General features: G+C 36.2%; 1 protein-coding gene across 1 annotated transcript in view; it reads right to left on the reverse strand.

The window, feature by feature from the left end:
• ITGBL1 (integrin subunit beta like 1) overlaps positions 1–21,373 on the reverse strand; it is a 151,500-nt gene that overhangs the window by 60,339 nt on the left and 69,788 nt on the right. The window contains exons 5-7 of the mRNA XM_083831554.1: positions 20,043–20,183; positions 17,136–17,276; positions 12,509–12,655 (exon numbers count right to left, since the gene is read on the reverse strand). Of these exons, the coding sequence (XP_083687680.1) occupies positions 12,509–12,655; positions 17,136–17,276; positions 20,043–20,183 (429 nt within the window). The remainder of the gene's footprint in view (positions 1–12,508; positions 12,656–17,135; positions 17,277–20,042; positions 20,184–21,373) is intronic.

A 21,373-nucleotide genomic window follows, 5' to 3' on the forward strand; every position in this document is an offset into this window, starting at 1 on the left:
GAAACAATCCATAAGCTACAATAACATATTCAGAACAAGGACTCATATCCGGGTATCAGCAGCAGAGGTTCTTCACTCCAGCCCACAAAGACATCTATTAATTTTATTTGTAGTGTAATAAAACATTACAGTTGGGGTAAACAATTTCAGAAACTGGTGAAATTCATAGAACCCAGATGAAGGCATCTGAAGGTTAGCCTAAGAGTCACTCTCATTAAGGACAGTAGAGAAAAGTAGGAATGATGACAATTCATCTTTTAGCGACACAAATATAAAATTAATGCAAAGATTGCCTCGCATCTGAAGGCACTGTCATTCCACTGAAAACAAAGGCTGAAATATTTCAAAGTGGATAACTAGTTAAATTCAAGATATGAACCTCACCCAGAATACTCTACTGTGTTTACAATAATTAACGTATATTTAACATGATGTCTTGACTTTTTTTCTCCTTACTGTATGCAGCTGCACAGGTAAAAAAAAATAAATGCTTTGTTGTGCATACAGCAGTCAGCTCTGCATTTGCAAATGCAAGCCGACTCATTCAGTAATGTTTCAATATACATACATTTATTATGAGGATATGAACAAAATTTTTCAACAATACTGGCCTTCATTTCAATTTTTGTGGCAATAAACAACTTCATGACTTTCTATCAGATATTTTTTTGGTCAACAAGCTGTGAAATCTAATCAGCTCTCACATATAAACACGTACACACACCTCAGCTGCTTCTTGTTTTTCCAGCAGAGATTCTTTGGAAGGTCTCCTGTTACTGCGATCAAACTACAAATACTTGATATACCAAAGTAATCAGAGAGATGATACTTACAGGTACTTTTGTTTTGCACACCTGCTATGCTTCCAAAGATGCAAGGTGAACCTGCATTTCTCTCTTGCCTCGTATGCATTGCATAAATATTCCATCAGACAACTGCCCTTGCACGTTCTAATGAATAACTTTGTCTGCAGTGTGAATCACTCCCATATTTCTGCAAGTACTCAGGACATTGATAAATCCTGACTTCAGGTTAAAGATGATTTTTGAAATGAACCAAAATAGGATAACACCTTGGAGCAGCAAAAATCTAATCTTCTTTTAAAATTATTATTAAGTTTAATTGTTTCTTGTCTTCTGTGACTAGAAAAAAAATAGCTTGTTCTACCTCTTTACAAATGATATTAGTATATCAAAACAAGCATATTTGATGTTTTTTAGGCATCCTTCAACAGAAACTAAATAAATTTTACTGCAAACTTCTGACTATCAGGACTTCCTACTTAAGTGTATGCAATTCTTCCATCTAGCATTCACAACAATACATTGCTTTTCTAGACTCCGCAAACACACACTATCCATCAAAGGTGTTGATGTGTTGTGGGTCTATATTCAGCCCACCATACAATCAAATGAAAGAGACAGACTAGACAAAAGATTCAAAGGAAGTCTAGCACAAATGAGTGTCAGTCCATTCTTTGATTAGGTAATGGCAATTATGATAATTACAGCAATCCACTACAGGGAAATGTTCCAACATTGCCAGCCTGCTGCCAAGTGTAGCACTTGCAGAATCCACTTATGCAAAGCTTTGCCTGAACTTTTTGAATACTAACCCCAATCTTTCAATTGTAAACAGCATAAATTGGCCTGATAACTTAAGTCTGTGATCTATTACATCTTATTAATATATGGAAAATTCTTCTAGGGTACATGCATCATCTACTGATACACATCACTGTGAAAGTTTAACCTAAACTTACATGCCATAACATGTCAAAAATATTATTTCTCATATATTCTTTTTCTGAATAATAATTCCAAAGCTAAGATTTTTATATTGAATGGCCGTAAGGTAAACACATTATGCTTTTTTTTTTCCCCCTTTTTTTATTATGTTTCCTGCTCTGCTTAACAAGAAGTCAAGTTCAAAAATTTGAAGAAAGATGGATGCCTGAACAAAAAATGTCATCTATGTCAGAAGACACTCTAAGAATCGCTGAGTGTTTTGGAAACAGCAGGAGAATCCCACCAATCCAAAATGGGAAAATACAGGCCAAGAACACTTAAGCAAGATTGGGATACAGAAGAGATTGTGTGCAGAATATAGATGTCAGAGAGAAGATAAACCTGGCCTTCAAGTTCTTTCACAGATGTCATTCACAGATGAAAGAGGTCGTCCTTGTCTGCTGGAGCAAGAATTACAATGAAGAGAACAAGAACAAGGAAGAACATTTCACATGCAAGAGGAAAATTTTAATGTGTCCAGAGAAGGTAGCATTTCAGAGGCACCGACTGAGAGAATAAGGGGAACTATCATGTGGTTAACACTTGCAGCCATCAGAAAAATAAATTCCTCTCAAGAAGTGAAAGGAATGAAGTCCAACTTTTTACAGATTTGTGCCTTTTGTGCCCTATCCATTCTTAGCCACCTCTTATGATGAAAATCCTCTCAGATAAAGGATTTTCCATTTGCCTTGCTTAAATTCTTGTCAGCCCATCTTTCCAAGCCTGTCCAGGTACTTCCCAATAGCAGTTTCACCTTCCAGTGTATTGTCTTCTACTCCCCATTTCTTATCATCTACAAACTTGCCAATAGTGCACTTTGTCCCATTATCCAGGTTAACAAAGATGTTGAACAATTACTGTCTCTCATATCAACTCCTGAGAGGGCTGGTTACCATTAGTAATCATCTACCAGAGGGACTTTGTTCTGCAGATCACCATTCCTTGTGACCAACAGACCAGTCAATTTTCCATCCATCCACCTAGCCAGTCCACATCTTGCCAATTTGACTATAAGGATACTCCAGGAGACTGTGTCAAAGGTTTTGCTACAGACAAGGTATACAACATTCTCTCCTCTCCCCTTATACATACAGATGGTCACCTTGTCACAGAAGGAAATCGGGTTAGTTAAGCATTATCTGCCCTTGGTAAACCTCCATGTTCTGTGTTTACAGACAACATTTTATCCTTCATGTAGCTGGAAATAGCTTCCAGGAGGATTTGCTCTCTCACTTTCCCAGATAGAGATTAAGCTGACTGACCTGTAATTGCCTTTGGTTTTACCTTTCTTCAATCATCATGAACCCTCCCCCAGTCACCAAAGTCTTTCAAAGGTGACAGAAAACAGCCTGACGATGGCATGACCCCCATGCTGGCCCACTTTAGTCACGAAATTTTCTTCCAACTATGCCAGAGATTTGGATTACTTGCATTGAGTTCTCCTGATCATCCAGCAGGTATCAAGGTGACTGAATTTGCCTCTGTGTAGCAAGGAGAACAATCTTGAGGTTTCCTTCCGCTATCTGCAAAAGGCTTCATTTACATCCTCTCTTGATTAGATGGTCTGAAGCAGACCAAAGCATCACCTTTGTTAGTCTGCTCTCTGATCCTTACTCAGTAATAATAATAAACATGTATATAAATAACTATATAAACATATCATATATAAATAATTGTGCCTGCATCTTGCATATCCATTTAAGCATCAGAATTTGTTTTGTCTTGCACTGTCTTTCTTACTGGCAAGAATAAAAAGAAAGGTATTTGAATCTAGAAGTACTATACTGAAAAAGAGCAAGTCATTTTCATTGTAAAGAGGAATCCATGGTAGGTATTCTGCAAGCAATAAATGTTATACTGCTGATTTTATCCCACAACCCTATTTCCTAAGTATCATCATAAAATAGACATGTTACTTTTTCTCTGTTCTTTACCTCTTTGCAAATTTCCCACTTTGAAAACCAGCGGGAAACTTCAGAACATTCACACATTCTATTACAAAATATTTTGAGGACCCCTTTAATCTAGCAAATATCATCCACATCTCAGAAACAGACAACTTCCAACACACCCTACCTCTACCGGAACAGATTAAAAAAACACTTAATTGGAAATAAAGTACTTCCTGAACCATATATTTATTACTGAGAAAGAGAGACAGAGAGAAAGAGAGACAAAGAAAGAAAGAAAGAGAAAGAAAAAGAAAGAAAGAAAGAAAGAAAGAAAGAAAGAAAGAAAGAAAGAAAGAAAGAAAGAAAGAAAGAAAGAAAGAAAGAAAGAAAGAAAGAAAGAAAGAAAGAAAGAAAGAAAGAAAGAAAGAAAGAAAGAAAGAAAGAAAGAAAGAAAGAAAGAAAGAAAGAAAGAAAGAAAGAAAGAAAGAAAGAAAGAAAGAAAGAAAGAAAGAAAGAAAGAAAGAAAGAAAGAAAGAAAGAAAGAAAAAGAAAGAAGAAAGAAGAAAGAGGGTAGTGCAACTATTTGTTCATATTATTTTTTTTCTTAGACTTCAACAGATGACAAGTGGACTTTGGAGTACCAGTCCAGCCTATAAGGGTATACCAAATTGTGTAACACTGCTCATCTGGCATTAAAGCACTAGCACAGTAAAAGTGCATCTCTGCTTGAAGCGGAGAGCAGATGAATAACGGAGCTCAATCTTAAAGCTAGAGATGCTCACTTGGACGCATGACTTGCATTTATGTTCTGTTCTTGTTACACCAGCTAATAACATTATTTGCCGCCAGACTATCTACTATAGTGCTTTAATTAAGACCTCCTTTAGAATGCAGGGGTCATGCAAAATGAATGAAAACAGCAGGCCAAATTCAGAGATGATGTATATTAGAGTAATTTACACTTCAATTAAACAGTGCAATTTGCATAGTAAGAGGCTGCAATAAAGAGCTGGTAGCAGGGATAGTAACCTAGATTTTACCTTACGTTTGTTTACACTTTTCTTCTGTAATCCCATCCTGTCATATACAAAGTATACTGAATTACTCAAATTGCAACTTCTACTACAGCCTTGCTTTACTGAGTCAATAAGCAATAGTCTTTAAAAAATACATTTTTCGATAGGTACCTAATAGAAATACAAGATTTTTTCAGTTGGTCAGTTTTGACAATATCATTCTAGACAGGAACCCCAAAGTTCTTAATTAATAACTGCACTTAGAACAAAAGAACTAGAACTGTGAGGACACAAAATTATGGTAAAGAAGGCTCCAGTGATGAAAGCACAGAACTGGTTCCCACCAACAGCCCTTTGGCCCTTGTAAGGCATCATACCTCTGTAGGGATTTATCTGACAGAGAGATCATAGAATCACAGAATGGTTTGGCTTGGAAGGGACCTTAAAGATCACCCAGTTCCAACCCTCCTGCTATGGGAAGGGACACCTCCCACCAGACCAGGTTGCTCAAAGCCCCATGCAACCTGGCCTTGAACATTTCCAGGGATTGGGCAGATGACCTGGTTTGCATCCAGGTTTAAAAATTATGAAGATCTACTGAACAACATCCACCATAGGTTTATATGAAGCTATAGTAGCTGAAGATCTAATCCCAGAAATTATTTACAAACTGATTTTTTTTTATGTCATATTTATGACCAATTGGGTAAGACATCATAAAGCTCAGAAGAAAACAGCATAGTTCCCTCTGTTTTGTTTTTTTTGAATATTTGTTTTTTTTTTAGCATGCGTCTTTATATATCATTTCCACTCCTGTTGATACACAGACATAGGTTTCTCTTTCCTTCTGCATGACATGGTATGTTGTATCAATTTACAATATCTCCTGTGTCAACTGAGGTTTTGATGAGCTATGTTTCAGAGCAACATAAAATATATAGGAGGCTGTAGCAAGGTGAGGGTTGGTCTATTCTCCCACATGCCTGGTGACAGGACGAGGGGGAATGGGATAAAGTTGCGCCAGGGGAGGTTTAGGTTGGATATTAGGATGAACTTTACTGAAAGGCTTGTTAGGCATTGGAATGGGCTGCCCAGGGAAGTGGTTGAGTCATCATCCCTGGAGGTCTTTAAAAGACATTTAGATTTAGAGCTTAGTGATATGGTTTAGTGGAGGACTTGTTAGTGTTAGGTCGGAGGTTGGACTTGGTGATCTTGGAGGTCTCTTCCAACCTAGATGATTCTGTGATTCTGTGATATAATATACAATAGTACAGCCAAGATATCCCCAAAAGTATTAGGACTTTGCAGCAGCCACTGGACAGTGGCACTGCTCTTCAGGGTTGTCACTGATCCTTGTCCCTAAGCTCTGTTTCTAGACTCCAGGAGACGGTATCTTGCAGACTAGCAATATACATTACAGAACCCAGCACTGAACACATGGGATTGACTCACTGTCTCAGTTCACCACAGGGAATCTGTAATAATGCATTGAGCACTGTTGCTCTTACACTAACTCCAACACTTTCTGATAATTCTACAGAGAAGAAACAGCAAAGTTACTGTAAAGTAACTATGGTGAAAAAACTGTCAAAACTCTATATAACAAATTTAATATTTTGATAAGTGGGACTTAGGAGAGTTTGAAAAAAAACCAATACAGAATCCAAAAAATTTGTACTTTAGATATCCATTGCTAGAGCATAAGGGAATTTCAGGCAAGCGTAAAGGGAATTTCATGGATAAAGAAATAGTCTCATTCTCTCCATATGAAAAATAAATAAAAGCAATTATAGAAAAGAGATTAAAATGGCAAAAGACACTACCAATAAGAAGATTTGTCATTTATTTTTCTTTGAATCACTGCCATGGGATGTCTGTCTTCACTCAGGATAAGTGAAGAGAACAAGATTATTAAAAAGAAAAAGAAAGCTATCATCTAGTATTCTCAAAATCTACTCTTTTTATTTTCGGTTCTCTTCCTCAAGGCTTTTTTGTAATAATTATTTTGACATCTGCTTTTTGCCCTAAGGGGAAACTCAAGTGAGTGATGTGCATTATAAAGATAGAAAAGTGGTTTGTCTTGTCCCTTAATCCTGATAACAATAAGCTATCTCTTTATTCCCTACCATAAGAACTTTTTGCTATGTCTTCTCCTTTATCTTTGACACTGGTCTTGTTGTACAGTGTGTTCTTAAAAGGAACAGACTTTTATTATTAAAATATTGCATCTATAGTGAAAAGTCATGCAGCAAGTGAAAAAAAAAAAACACTCTCAGGAATAAAAGTGTAGAAGGTATTATGCATTTTATATGAATGAAGCCAGCTAGAAACTCTCCTCCTCCTCAACACGCTTTTTATGGAAAGTCATTTTTGGAAAGTACCTAGTGATAGTGTGTTTGAATTCCCAAAATTGTCATCTGATCCCTCCCATTATATATAACTGGAACTACTGAAAGTAAAGACAGCCTGATTGATGTAACTGAGAGGATATATATTTCCTCTGTCTTTATAACATCATTTGAGATTACAGAAATTCCCACTTACTGCTCAGTATGTCAATATAAAGCCTTCTATCTCCACCTACTTGAAGCAGCTAAGAAATAGAAGACCGTGATGAAAGATATTTTTGGCAGCTTCTCTGCTATCTCCACATGTTGATCAGCATCCATGAAGCAGTTTGTTATTCCTGTGAGTAACTGGGGAAAATCAGGAAGGGAATTAAGATCTGGAATAGAAGTACCCTGGTTCATCTGCTCTCTGGAGAGCAAAAGGCAGACTGAGAGATTGTATTCCAGCATTTTATGGATAGTGCTGATCAGATTAGGTCATGTTCTTAATAGCTTCCTTTTAATTCTCTAAATGTTTTAGTACAACTTTCACGTACCCCTGATATATTAAACACTTAACTTTAAATTTGGGTATCACATGCAACAAATAATTTTCTTATTTAGCGTTGCTGATGTCTTCTCTTTTCCTGCTTATGGAAGAACATAATTTGCATTATAAGTGAATAATAAAAATTTGGGAACACTTAGTTAAAAATCTGGAACTTTATAGGAAAAATTAATATTGCAAAAATATTGGGTGACTGAATCATAAAAAAGCTTATACTGAATCATAAAAAAGAGTAATATTAGTTTAACATTCTCTGTCCTTTTCTAATCATTCTAATCATTACTACATTTAAAAGCAAAACATAAGGTATAAAATAAGCATCTTCTCAAAATAAAGTTCAAAGATGGAAGATTTTGGTCCCTCAGATTGATTGACAGTTTTTAAAGAGTATAATTTTGCCATGATTTTTGTGCTAATGTTATAAAATTTATAAGGTAAAACAAAAGACAAAATTTTTATGGAACCCTCACCACCTCGAATCTCTGACATAAAAATATATAAATTCCAAACCCCTTTTTATGAATTATTTAGAGGATTTGTGGGGTTTGTTTGTTTTTTATGTTTTTTATGTTTCACCTTCTGTAATTATTACTGAAGATTTAAATGACTGAATCATTGGGAATTTTGTAGTCTTCCATATAAGAAAGAAAGTCTCGCAAAATGAAAAAAAAAAAAAAAAAAAAAAACAAACCATGGCCAGACAGGTTTTGAAAGAATATTTTTTCAATGCTTATTGAGGCAGCAAGGAATTTATTTGTGCACTGTTTAAGTGAAGAATTATCACATTTTGAAATCATACTTAACTTTGAAATCATACTTAACATTTCAACAAGAAAATGCCATCAACAAAAATATAAATTATGTTAATCTTGGGAAAAGGGCATCACAACTGAAGTTTCAACCTCCTCTACTTGAAAATCGGAGCATATCTCAGCATTTAGGCAGAGACTATAGAAAAAGAAAAAAAAAAAAACACCTATGAATTATAATAATTCTATCTTTCTTTCCTATTTCCCCCAACACATTATGGCTACCTGTAATGCCATTAAAAATCATAAGAATGCTTTATCTTTCAATGTCTTTATCCAAGAGTAGAATAGTGATTACAAAAGAGTGTGTCAGCTATCAGAATTGCTGTTGACTAACCTAGAAACAAAAGGTAGAGGTGAGCAGAAAGCAGTCTTCAAGGACACACAATACAGGAAAAAGTCATAAACTGCAGCAGCATCTCTGGGTTCTTCATCATGTGTTCTACTCCATATATGAACTGCCTTACTAAAATATCCTATTTAGTAAGGCCATTACATTTACTCACATATACTCAACTTTGCCAGCAGTGCCATGGATGTACACTTACTGTCCTTGTGCCATAGCCAACAGAAAAATATTACAAGGAAACCATCAAAAGAATAATGTTTAAATGGAAAAGAAACACTTCAATTTTCTTTGGAACCTTCCCTCCCTTGTTACACATTGCTCACTCCTGACTTCAGAAAAACTTGTATTACATGGCCTTTCCCACTCCCAGAAGTTTTGATTGGAAATCCTTAATTTATGTAACTTCTGCTCATGATGAGCTATAATGACAATAAGTAGAATTTTCAAATAGGACCAAAGAATTTAACTGTGCAAGTCCAATGACAATTTTTTTTCATAGCAACTAAACACCTATATCCTTTCAGCAGTACAGGAACCTTCCCACAATTTTAATTATATCCAGAATACAGTGGAAGAAGAGGAAATGCAGGGAGTCCAGGCTCAAAAAAAAAAGCAAAACAAAACAGAGCAAATAACAAATGATTAGTCTAAAATTACTCCTTTCTCCTTTTCTCTCCCAATTTCATAAACAAAATTATTCATAGAATTAAAATGAGATACCACATTCCATTTAAAAATGACAGCTTTTAAGGATTTTTTTTCAGGTGTGGAATGCAAAACTCCTTGTTCCTTCATTACAGCAGTTGCCTATCATACTATGCCCTAGATACACTTCTGCGCCTTCTGCACTCCTCCTAACACTCAGTATTCTCAGAAAATAATCAAAGAAAATTGACAAAGTTCAGTGAAAACTGCTATCAATTAAACCTTTTGTTCCACTAGATACTGTTTGTATTTTATTTTAAAATTTTGACCACCAGAACAGTTAAATGAATTCACTTGAAAGGGACTTATTTCCCTCCTACTGCATCAATATAACACAGCTGGATTTTTTTTTGTTTTGTTTTATTTTGTTTTTCAGAAAGCCAAGAGGATAGAATTATTGACATTAACATGAGTTAAACATTAACATTAAAAGTGAGCTTTAAACTCACTTTTCCCATTATACTTTGTAAAACTTTTCAAAATTTAACATCTAAACAGAACAATGTTTTATAATTTGACTGTGTTTTTATTCACATCAAACTTATTCTTATCACTATCATTCTTTTTTCTCTGTCATTTGACTCAAAATGTATGATACTTTTTCTTTTTTAGCAGTGAATGCAGAGTTCAGGCTTTGTTATGCAAATAACATAACTAACTCCAATTGCACAACATACGCAACTCCTAGAGAAGCAGATAAGAAAAGAAAAATAAATGACAAGTCTTGTTTGTTTTAGTTATAATTATTGCAAGCATGATAAATGAAATGGACTGAATTCCCTACAGATCATAGAATCACAGAATGGCTCAGCGGAAGGGACCTTAAAGATCACCCAAATCCAACCCTCCTGCCATGGGCCGCCGACTAGATCAGGTTGCCCAGGTCCTCGTTCTATCTGGCTATGAACACTTCCAGGGATGGGACATCCACAACTTATCTGGGCAACCTATTTCAGTGCCTCACCACCCTTTGAGTGAAGAATTTCCTCCTAATATCTAATCTAAAGCTCTGCTCTCTATTAGTTTAAAACCATTCCCCCTTGTCCTGTAACTCTTTGCCCACATGTAAAAGGTTAGTCTTCTCCATCTGCTTTTTAAGACCCCTTTATGTACTGAAAGGCCATAGTAAGGCCTCCCCAGAGCTCTCTCTTCTCCAGGCTGAACAACTCCAGCTCTCTCAGCCTTTCTTCACAGGAGAGGTGCTCCAGCCCTCTGATCATCTTCCTTGCCCTCCCCTGGGACCACTCTAACAGCACCACATCTTTTTTGTGCTGCGGACCCCAGACCTGGATGCAGGACTCCAGGTGGGGCTTCACAAGGGCAGAGCGGAGGGGGACAATCCCCTCCCTCAACTGGCTGGCCACCCCTCTGTTAATGCAGCCCAGGATGCAGTTGGCCTTCTGGGCTGCAAGCACGCACTGCTGGCTCGTGTTGAGCTTTTCATCCACCAGAACCCCCAAATCTCTCTCTACGCAGGGCTGCACTCAATGAGTTCTCCCAGTCCGTCCTCCTGTCTGCGATTGCACCAACTTTGCACTTGGACTTGTTGAACCTTCTGGGGTTCACGTGGGCCCACTTCTCAAGCTTGCCCAGGTCCCTTTGGATGGCATCCCTTCCTTCTGTTGTATGGACTGTACCACTCAGCTTGGTGTTGTCTGCAAACTTGCTGAGGGTTCACTTGATCCCACTGTCTATGTCATTGATAAAGATATTAATCAGTACTGGTGCCAATACAGACCCCTGAGGGACACCACTAATCACGGCCTCCACCTGGACATAGACCCATTGACCACATCTCTCTGGGTGTGGCCATCCAGCCAATTCCTTATCCAGCAAATAGTCCATCCTTCAAATCCTTATCTCTCCTAGTTAGAGGTAAGGATGTTGCGCACGACCTTGTCAAAGGCCTAAAGTGCCCAGCTCGATGACATTGGGACATTGGTCAGTCTTCCCTTGTTGACTGATTGAGATGACCATGTTCCACCTAACTTGTGCCCAGAAATTCCGTTGAGAATTTTTAGCAATAATAGAGAGATGTAATCTAGTGGAAAACTGTAGTGTAATTAAAAAAAAAAAAAAAAAAAAAAAGCAACAAGTCTGTTAACACATACTTCTTTTAAGATACAATTAATCCCACATTTACTAAGTTATGAGTTGTTACACATTTACAGGAGGAGAAAAATTATTACAGTGCTAACTTGGGTGGACAGCCTACGATTTCTATGTTAGATAGTATTATTGGAAAAAGCAATTGCAAATGAAATGACATTTAGGGTCAAATGTAATAATTCAATACCAGCGTTAGACCTTTCCCAGCAAACATTAAGTGAGCAGAATTCATAACAACTTCAATTGCCAGCTCTAGCAAAAGTCTGTGTCATATTTACTGTTCTCTCTGCTCTCTACAAGAAATACATTTCACACAGTGAGAATGAAAATTAGCAGATCCTTGTCCTTCTGAACAATGTTTTTTGTTTTGCTTGCAATGTGCATTTCAATTGTACCTATGAGTTTGTATATTTTTTTAGTCAGAGATTTGAAAAGGCTACAGTGTCACAAAGAAATGCTTTCAAATGAAAAGCCAGTGGCTAACTAGGAAACTGCACTGAAGAATAACCGCATTTTAGAAATCAGTCCTGCATTCATTAGGGCAAGTTCTTTGGCAGTGTGAATCTGAACAGTTCTATCACAACGGTGCCACAGCATTTTACACAGACTGAAAATCTCATGCTGTTTTTGTCAAAGAATACGAAGAATAATTTCATGTTTATAATATATCCTTAGCAAGACTTAACTGCAGCAAAACTTCAAAGCTTCCTTGCAAACTCCCAAAACAAATATTGAGGCAAGTAACATAAAATACAATGCAATAGATGACAGTAAAAATAGGTGCCCTTTTTATTCTTGTCCTCCCTTATAAATAGCTCATAAATTATGCAGGTCTGACTTATCCACAGTAAGCCAAGAAATTTCCCGTTTTTCAGTTGTAGTAATGCTGGAAACCTGTAAAAATTCTTTTAATGGAAGTATGCTTCTAGAGCATGAAAATGCTTACCTCTTCCAGAGCAAGGTAAATTAGAATTTCCTTGGCATTTCTTAGCACTTTCTTCAGCTGACAATGGACAAGACCGTGGATGTTCACACTTCTTCCCAGTCCATCCTTCTTTACAGTCACACCTTCCACAATTACACTGTCCGTGACCTTTCCAATGAATACAATCAAAGATTAACTTCCATGCTGATGAGAGGTATTGATACCTCATGATTAGATGAACTGTATCTTTTTTTTTTCATTAAAGTGTCAGTTGGCAAAAAATACAGTCAACTCACTGTATCTATTTTTTTTCTGACAATACCTCTGCATATTATTCCATTTGACACATATTTCCTTTAATTTTTTTTCCATAAGGGGTGTTTTGTCACTTGACACACACTCCTCATGTGAAAGAGTGGAAAGGAGGATACAAATACACATCTCACTGTCCGGAGAAGTGAGGTTGTCGTAAGGCAATATTTTATTTACCTCTATGTTCTTTTTTTTCTACCACAGTTGCAGCATATTCTCTAAGTAATGTACCAATGCCATCTTTTATGTACTTGCAATCAATGTGATCCTCTAGAGACAAGCAATTCCACAGCAATTCCAAGTCTCAGACCAGTGCCTTCTACTAAATAATGGTGTGCAAATAACAAAATGCTGTGCTTAATCAATCCTCATCCCCATAGGGCAGTCAGATGTAGTTGTGGTATCTCATTAGCTAACTTGACTCTTCCGGACCATGTCTGAACATGGCAACATAAATGTAACATTCACTGTGCATGCTGGGATGAAGAAAAGCAACTGAGATAAACAGAAGCTTTTATGGGAAGTTTCTTTAAAAAAAAAGTAACAGCCATTAGAGTAGTCAGAGATAGATCCCTCCTGAGAATTTAAGCTAGAAAGTCAAGAAACCAGACCATTTCCTCTATCTGAAAACTAACATACCCAGACAAAGCAAACCCAAGCTTGTTGCCCAGATTCCTTCCTCATGAGCCTTTGAATCATGATCTCTTTGCATCAAGCAGTGGGATTCTGACCATACAAAAAAAATTTTTAGCACTAGTAAAAACATCCCTTACCATAAAAGTAAATATTTATTTTCATGACTTTTGACAGCAGATTAAATCTGTGAGATCTATGAGGAACAGTTGAGGGAACTGGGATGGTTTGTTCTGGAGAAAAGGAAGCTGAGTGGACATCCCATTGCTCTCTAAAGCTACTTAAAAGGAGTTGTATGGAGAACGTTGTTGGTCTCTTTTCTCTGGTAACAAGTGATAGGATGCAAGGAAAAGGCCCCAAGTTGTGCCAGTGGATGTTTAGACTGGATATTAGGAAGAATTTCTGCACAGAGAAGGTGGTCTCTGGTGATTGGAACAGGCTGCCCAGGGAAGTGGTGGAGTCCCCATCCTGGGAGGTATTTAAGAGATGTAGATGTGGCACTAAGGGACATGGTTTAGTGATGGTACTCAGTAGGCCCGGTTGATGGTTGGATTTGGTGATCAGGGAAGTCTGTTCCAACCTAGATGATTCTGTGTTCCTATGATTTTCTCTCACACTGTCCATATAGTCATCATATGCTGGATACATGACTCCAAAGCATTTATCTGATGACGCCTACTTGTCTATCCAGTTTCTTCTTGAAAATCAGAAATACACATTTTATATCTCCTTCTAACTATATTTGCATTTTAATATTGGCTTATATTATATTTATGAAACATATGCACTTCATGAGGTGAAAATGGAAACAAGCATTCTATGCATTGAGTAGTTCCCAGATTACATGTGTTATTAAGCTCACAAGAACAACTTTTTTTGCTTCAGTTATTTGTTTTCCTTGGAAAGTGTTAAAAGCCTCCTCTTCTGTCCCTTGCTGCATGTGTACCTGCTGACAGGTTGCGAATTGGACATATGTTCTCTGATATAGATAGATACTTATGAGAGGATGATGTTCTTTTATATAATATTTTTGTTGCTAAAGCCGTGGAAAATAAGGCTAATGAGATGTGTGAACATAAGAATTTTCTTATGGAAACCTTTTTCCTTTGTATGTCAAGTCAGGAAGGCGATTCTCTTTAAAGAATGAAAATCACTTTAATGTTGTGAACACTGCTGAAAGAAAATCATTAAGTAACATCCTGAGCATCATTTCAGAAGTTCAAAGAAGGCATCCAGTCACCAATATGAGGTGCTGCAAATTGACAGTCACCCCAAGCCATATGAAGCTTCTGGAGGGAGCTGCTGTTGTGTGATGTTAAATCCTCACAGCAGGGCTGCCAATTCCTATCACTTGTAGTTTATGAAATAAACATAGCATTTCATTCAATTACAGTAAAACTCTTTATATGTAAACATGGTTTCCCATCATTTCAACCTACTACTCAGGACAAGTGAATTTCCTGTCTCTACCTATTAGGTGAGCAGAACAAGATGGGAAAAGTTCGGTTTGATGTTGGTCTAAACAGAGATGGTCTATTCTCCCTAATCTGAATAATCCCTCCTGGATTCATCCAAAAATCAATTTACAAATAATTGTTAAAACCTGAGAAAAATGAGGATGTTTTGCAGATATACCTAATGTTTATCCTTTGGGCACTAAGTATATTTATTTGATATAAACAAACAAAAAGACTATCCAATTACAATTCTGCTAGTAAGTCCTGGATTTAATTGCAGATGCTGTCTGTCTACCACAATAAACTAAAATTAACACTTAAGCATCTTGTCTATTTTTGAAAGAGGACTAAGCAGCAGGACAACAAAACACTGTTCACACTGCTTCATGTGAAGATGTGGAGAATTTTACACAACCTATCTGAGGAATGAATTCTTGGGTGGCTAACTAGGGTTAAAATAGGCTTCTCTTCTGAATCATGACAGAGAGAGGAAGGGATAAGAATAAGAAGAGGTACTGAAATTTTTTTCTCATTTGACAGAAAAACTAAGCTATACTTAAAAATGAGTTTGCTATATAAAGCTAGTAGTATGAGTACATCATTTGATACCTCTCAAGACTTTCTCATTTGCAGTTATGTCTGTGTTATAAAGAACCCTGTTCTGGTCCCCAGTACAATGTCAAATGGCAGTACCTTTCCCCACTTCTTTATAACTGTTCATACTTTCTTGTGCTTTCTTTCAATCATTACCACTTAGGGCAGCAGCAGCAGCAATGGCAATAACATCTAAGAAAGAGTGAGTTCAAGTCCTCTTTAAGGCATGCTGCATTAGCTGTAGGTGCCACAGGTTTGCTTGAACCTATATTTAAACTCCTGTGTTCACCCTTATCTACAGAACACATTCACCATGCTTTTTAGTTTTGTATTCCTTAGTTGGTGCTGACATTTTGAACAATCTCTGAGTGCTAAAACATACTCAGGAACACAGTAATATGTTCAAAAATTGGCATCCCAAACTCTTGCTGATATCATAGCTGCAGTTCTACATCCTTTCAGCATATTAACTAGGTAAACCTATATAGCGTTTGAAGGTGGCCAAAACCATAGAAAACAATGAGTTCACTAAAGGGTTTTTAGAAATGCTTCTTTCTTTCTTTCTTTTTCAGTTTTGTTAGCTAGTGATTTATCAATATTAAAAAAGAAAAATCAGACAAGAAACCTTGCACTTTTATAACAGGACAAGAGAGTAAGAATTTTACCTATCGTGTTTATTTCAGCCTCTTATCCCTACTACCAACACCTCCTATAAACTTTCTATGAGGTATCACTCATGCTGGTAGGAGGAGAAGAATATACCACTTCATTATTTTCCTTGATGTGACTGCATTCTTCCTATTATTAATTAGGCTAGATCAGATTTCTACAGGACATGTTATAGTTGACAAACTGTCATCCGCCAAGTCCATTTGAAACCATCATTACTTGTTTTAGCAAAGTTCTTCTGTGTATAAATTGCATGTTGTGTACTGCTCAAAGTCCTCCTCTCTTGCCCAGTATTTACGTCTTTAACAACAGCTTTACAGAATTGCATGCAATTTTGTATAAGATTGCTCTCATACTAAACAGGAGGAATGCATTAGAAGGAATGCATTGGCATTAGTTGATATAAGAAGCATCAATCCAAAAAAGGAAGATGAAAGTGTCTGAGATGTATAGACAGTGGTGTGTAGCTGGACAACACATTCATTTTTTCCACATCTTGACCTTTCCACTTCTTGTTCTTAGATGAATTGGTATTCTGAGGGTACTATTTTTCATTAACTCATTAATTCAGTTTTTCTTGAATTTCTTCCTTTCCCTTCCACATAATATACAATAACAAATAAAGCACAATCTAATTTAAATTTCCCTAAGATAGGATATAAAGTTTCAGCCATTCATGAACTTATGTTAGACTACACTGAAGATGATAGTATTGAAAGTGAATTGAGCACCTATAAATAGTTCATATTTACAGAAAGAAAAGATATTTAAAGAAAGCATTAGATATACTTTTTTTTTTTGCTTTTAATTTAAAAAGTCCATTCCTCAAAAAAATTAAAAAAAAAATCAAACCAACCAACCAGATAAAGCCTGATATATTTTATGCCAGGTAAAATGAGAATTGAAGCAATAAGGAAGAGCAGAACTAGACCAATTTGAGACTTTTGTTATAAAACAAAAGGTCCTTTTTACATTTTTCTTACCTGAGCAGAAGTCATCAGAATATCTATCATACACTGCTTTGCAGTTTCTTTCATCACACTCACACGTATCTCCATGTATATCTCCCCAGTCACCAGTTGGGTCCACGTCATGGCATGTACATTCCCCACATACACATGTGCCTAGGAAAGAGGAAAAAAAAAAAAAGAGAGAGACAGAGACAGAAGATTAACCGAGTAATTTAGAGTAATAATAGTTTGATTACATGAATTTTACACTCATGAATTTTCTGCTCTCACAGGAGTGCAGTGTCAAAGCTGCAAGTGTTAATCATGAGTGTATCTCATCTTCTATGATTTAAAATTTTCTATGATTAATTTAGTAGTAATACTTTGTATAAACAAGTTGGCTTCCTGCTCAAGTTTCTTTTTGCTGTTGAACCTTATTAGGAGTCAACAAAAATGTAGTGCACAAAACATTAGTAAATCTTTGACATCAACAGTAATTTGCACTGACACTAATGACGATAAAAATCAATGATGTTTAAATGATTTTGGCTTGGACACAGTGGATAATTAATGAATGTTAAAGCATAAACATTTAAACTAAAAGGAAATACAAATTCTAATCCAGCTGAAAATGGCTGGGAGGTGATAATTTACAAAACAAGAACATTAGCACAGGTCTACATGAAAATGATACTTTTTTCACTTTTCCCAAATCAGTATGCATGGCCACATCCTATTATTTACAATAGGAATGAAAATGTGATATGTGACAGAGATATTTATTTGGCATAATGTTACCGATATACAGAGAACATACAAGGTACTTGTTTAGGAAAAGTCAGAACAGACACACACAGAAATACAGTTTCCTTCTTCAGAAATCCAAATGTGCTTGCCAAATAGACACAACATCTCCAAAAGAACAAAAGGCCTTTATGGCTTGTTCCGCAGGGCCATACATTCACAGCTTTTGCTGAGATGTTAACAGGTACAAAGCAGCAGCCTAAACTTACAGATGCATGCAGTCAATTTCCTGGACATTGGCTTCACTTTTCTGCTACACTGAAGACTGTCTTCTTATTCAGATTACTCTGAACAACATAATGCATTTGAGGAGAACAGGGCAGGCTGACTAAATGGTACACATGCACTGTCTCTTAAAAGAGAAGGTCCACACAATCATGCATGTCTGATTGTCACATGAAGCCAGAAGAGATGCTGCCCTGTCTAGTGCTTAAGCCATCAAGACAGCCCTTAGGAAATTTGCATGTGATTATTGATTCTTTCACAACTCAGTGACCTTACTGAAGGAGGGAAAAAAAAGAAGAAAAAAAAAAAAAAGACAACAAAATCAGAAAATAAGGAAATAATTCTGGGGAGTGATTAAACCCCACCAAAACAACTTCAAAGTGACTTTGGATCAGCTGTCCTGTATATGAGGATATGAAGCATCATCCCACCAAAGTTTAAAAAATCTAAAGGTTCACATCTAGTCTCAGATGGTTTACTAGACAGTTGGTGGAGAGATAGAAATAATTTAACGATCTTAGCACTGACAGTGGACTTAAGCTGTACAGTGAGGTTACCCTCAATAATATAATTTTTAGAATACTCATGACTGACAAGATGAACTGTACCTATGTCGCAAAATGTGTAAACAGAAATCTGGGTAAATAGGACTAAAGAGAGTAGAAACACCACATTGGAAAACAACCTTACGTAGTCAACAGCCTAAAAAAATTTTATGTGGATAAAATTATAAACAGTTTAAAGGGTAAAAAATATAGAAATATCCCATGAATGCATCCTTGTATGGGAGTTTGTAGCTATTCAGAATATCAGCTGTACTATCTTAATTTCCCTCAGTTGCAATGTATATTTAAAGAAATACTTGCACATTCAAATTTAAAATTTCCTTTGACAAGAAATTACTGTCTTGGTGCAAAAAAACTTCTGATCTGAAACACTTCCATATTTATTACTTCCAGAAATACAGATTTTTTTTTTTACTGTTGAAGTCCCAAAACTAAATGAGCCTACATGATCTCTGTATTTGAGCCGATACTTCAATTTCCTCATAATTAAGAGAAAAGAGTTTTCTAAATGCTCTCAAGATAATTAGATGTTCACACTATAGCAGGTTTTGTCAGCAGAGATGTTTTTAAGAGAAGTATCTATGAGACCTGAACTTACATTCTACTGTAATTATTCTGTACTATTGCCAAAAAATAACATGCTCTTTTAACTCTTTGTTCAACTAAGCCAAACATTGCGGTTGGTGAATACCAACCTCATTTTGTGCTTTTTTTTTTTTTCCAAAAATGGAAAAATTAAACGGAAGTATAAGGTAAAATTAAAATTCTGGAACTTTATGCAAAAAAAAACTCATGTAGTTAGAACTATTGTGTAAAATCTACCTTTCCAATGTCATATACATTCATTGCATTGTTACTGCACAACTCTTGGCTGCTCTCTCAGGTTGCAGTGGAAAAAAAATGAGCCTTGTGTTTTTATTTCTCTATTCAGTTGTAGGTCCTTGGTCTTATTTAAGAGTAAATCAGCACACAGTCCTGTTGGCCTTAAAGCACTGATCCATCAGTCATCAATCTGTTAATATTTAATTTAACAGGACATGTCTCTCACCAGAGCAGATGTACTGATAAATTCTCCTGCTCGGTCTTACTACAGAAATGAAGGTCAAAAAGAACTTGCTATTCTTGGGTCAGTTTCAACTAAAAATGGGTGTGTATATATGTAAGTTTATATGGAAACACAGATATCCATCCACTCATTTAGAAATGTATATCCAGATTTGAAATCAGTGAGAACAAACTAGAAACCATCAACAAACACAATGCATGTCCTGTTGCAGAAAATACATATTTTAAAACAAAAGCAAGATACATAAATACGTGTAGAAGGAATGTGCAAATGACACACCTCTGTTGCTGCAGATTTTGCCATCTGGAGATGTGCATCTTTTCTTGATCTCCCAAGGGGTGATGTCACACTGGAATTCACATTTATCTCCATGCCAACCAGCCTCACAGTAACAGTTTCCACAGTAACACTTTCCATGGCCTTAACCCAAAACAAATTTTATACAGTGAGAAAGAGGCAAGTTTTTAAGAAGCATTAGCAATTTAACCATTTTAATCATTTTTCTTTTAAAAACTTTTACTGCTAGACTCAGAATAGAAACAATCTGTAGACTGTATTTGTCTATATCAAATAAGACAAAGGATATCTGCATTATTTTTCTCCCCATCTATATCAGAGCATGTTTTCATTTAATCACAGATCTCTCATTAATAAACACTAAGAAAATGGCATTAACCTTTTTTATTTTTGCAAGCTTTTTTTGAACCTTTAAAGGTAAATTTGAAAGGCAGTAAATGTGATAGTTAAAGTTGGGCACAGCTGTAAATATGAAGATGAGACACACTTTCCCACCATACTGGGCATATCTAACAAAGCACTGTGTGTTCTCAGCTCCTCAGATAATTCCATCAGAGGGATGCTGATTTACAACAAACTGTCTACATTGTATATGGCTTCTCTTCTTACCTAGCAAGAACATTTTTGAACACAGATGCACCAGCTCATGAATGATAAGAATTAGGAAAATGAACGTTTTAAATGTTCATTTAACAAACCTCCCATCTCTTGAAAAGATACATGGGTCACCTGGGACTTCATGAAACAAGCTCCCGAACATTTTGTTTCAGTAAGATACTTATGCCATGTGCTTCAATGACACAAAGCATTTAAACTAAGTAGCTGCAACTCTTACTAAAAAGTCATAAATTAATTTCTTTATTGCAAGGACCCAGGATCAAGTCAGCATCTTGTCCTTTTTTTACTCTAGGTATGCTAAGCTTAGTAGACCTGGTTGTCTCTATCAGAATCTAATCAACTGATATCCTTAACTGTAAGAGAGCAAATTGAGACCTGTGGGATACATTTTTTTGTTGTTGTTCTGCTTTTACAATTACACATAGAATTTTCATTACAATTGTTTGCTGGCATGTGAAACAATAACAGAAGAGAATAATATCCTCTTACGTATATAACTAAACAAGAAGTACAGCTTATAACATTGCATATTACAAATAGGCTGTTCTTCCTATTGGGACCTCAAGGATCACCCATTTCCAACCCCCTGCCACAGGCAGGGATGCCACCCACTAGATCAGGTTGCTCAGGGCCTCATCTAACCTGGTTTTGAACACCTCCAAATAATACAATTAATACAAATAATACAATTTGCC

The sequence above is a fragment of the Anser anser genome, assembly GCF_964211835.1.
Source record: "Anser anser genome assembly, chromosome: 1".
NCBI lineage: Eukaryota > Metazoa > Chordata > Aves > Anseriformes > Anatidae > Anser > Anser anser.